At 21.2% G+C, this 1,835-nt stretch overlaps 1 protein-coding gene across 1 annotated transcript; it reads left to right on the top strand.

The window, feature by feature from the left end:
* Positions 1–1,090: 1,090 nt before the first annotated feature.
* Positions 1,091–1,531, top strand: B9G98_01797 (Cytochrome c oxidase subunit 1; the record flags this gene model as incomplete). Its single annotated transcript, XM_024808354.1, has 2 exons — positions 1,091–1,112; positions 1,320–1,531. 2 exons carry the CDS (start codon positions 1,091–1,093, stop codon positions 1,529–1,531), a joined length of 234 nt encoding a protein of 77 aa, XP_024664122.1.
* Positions 1,532–1,835: the final 304 nt, after the last annotated feature.

The raw sequence follows: 1,835 nt of genomic DNA, 5'->3' as shown, positions 1-1,835 counted from the left end.
AAATATATTATAATTTTTGAAGAAATGGATTCTTTGGTCAACAAAATATATATTATGGCCCTATAAATATATTAATAATAATAATATATTTATTGAATTTCCCTATATGCTGGAAACTATGATTACATTTATTAAATACTAAAAAATATTTAAATATTATCATAAGTTTAATATTAATTATATTAACCGATATAGTAAAAATTTTAATAAATAAATTTTTAATTAAAAATTATCATAGCAATCAGCAGGTAACGAATAATAATAATAATTTAGTAGGAACCTCAGAGACTACACGGGAAATATTAAATAAAAATATTTCATCTAATAAATTTAATCAATGATTAGCTGGTTTAATAGATGCAGACGGATATTTTGGAATAGTTCAAGGTAAATATACATCTTGTGAAATAACTTTAGGTTTAGAAGATGAAAAAACATTGTATCAAATAAAAAATAAATTTGGTGGTTCTATTAAATTAAGATCAGGTGTTAAAGCAGTAAGATATAGATTACATAATAAATCAGGTATGGTTAAATTAATTAATGCTGTAAATGGTAATATTAGAAATTCTAAAAGATTACTACAATTTTTTAAAGTATGTAATATTTTACAAATAAAACTATTAAATCTTATAAAATTAAATTCAAATAATTCTTGATTTATAGGATTTTTTGATGGAGATGGTACTATAACTTATTCGTTTAAAAATAAAAATCTACAATTAACAATATCTGTATCTAATAAATATTTACAAGATGTTGAAGAATTTAAAAATATATTTGGTGGTAATATTTATTTTGATAAATCAAACCAAGGTAGTTTTAAATGATGTTTACAATCTAAAAAAGATGTTATTAATTGAATAAATAGTTATGTTAAATTAAATCTATCTAGAACAACCAAATTTAATAGATTAATGTTAGTTAAAATATTTTTTGATTTAAAATTATTAAAAGCATATCATAATCTAATAAATACAGCTATATATAAAGCTTGATTAAAATTTGAATTTAAATGAAATAGTAAAAATATTTAATAAAGATATAGTCCAAATAAAAAAAAAAGCATCTTGAAGTATATATTTTAATAATGCTAGCATTTGGTATGGTAAGTATGATCATACAATCATATGCTAAAAAACTTATTTTCGGGAAAATAGGAATGGTGTACGCGATGGCCAGCATAGGATTCTTAGGATTCTGTGTATGATCACACCATATGTTTACAGTAGGTTTAGATGCCGATAGTAGAGCTTATTTCTCAGGTGCATCATTAATTATTGCTATACTAACAGGATCTAAAATATTCTCATGATTAGCAACATTATATGGAGGATCTTTACGTTTTACAACACTATTATTATACGCCATTGGATTTATTTTCTTATTCACGGCGGGTGGTGTAACAGGTATAGTATTAGCTAATGCATCTTTAGATATTGCATTCCACGATAAAAAATTAAAAAATAAATTAAATAATATTAAATCAAATAATTTAATAAATGATCTTGAATATATTAAAATATTTTGAGTAGGTTTAATGGATGGTATTGGTAATATTCAAGTAAACCATTTTAATTATAAAAATTTACAATTTAGATTAATTATTAAATTAACATATTTAGAATCTAATAAAAGTATGTTAATAAATATTTCTAAAGTTATAGGAGGTATAGTAGGAGTAGATAAAAAAAAGAAATTTGTTTATTGAGTTGTAGATAATAAAAAAAGTATACAAAATATTATAAAGATCTTTGATAAATATCTATTATTAACAACAAGAAAGAATTGTCAATTAATTTTCTTAAAAAAATGCTTATTATTATCTAATAATC

The sequence above is a fragment of the Wickerhamiella sorbophila genome, assembly GCF_002251995.1.
Source record: "Wickerhamiella sorbophila strain DS02 chromosome Unknown contig12, whole genome shotgun sequence".
Taxonomy (NCBI): domain Eukaryota; kingdom Fungi; phylum Ascomycota; class Dipodascomycetes; order Dipodascales; family Trichomonascaceae; genus Wickerhamiella; species Wickerhamiella sorbophila.
This window is presented reverse-complemented; position numbering and strand designations above follow the sequence as displayed.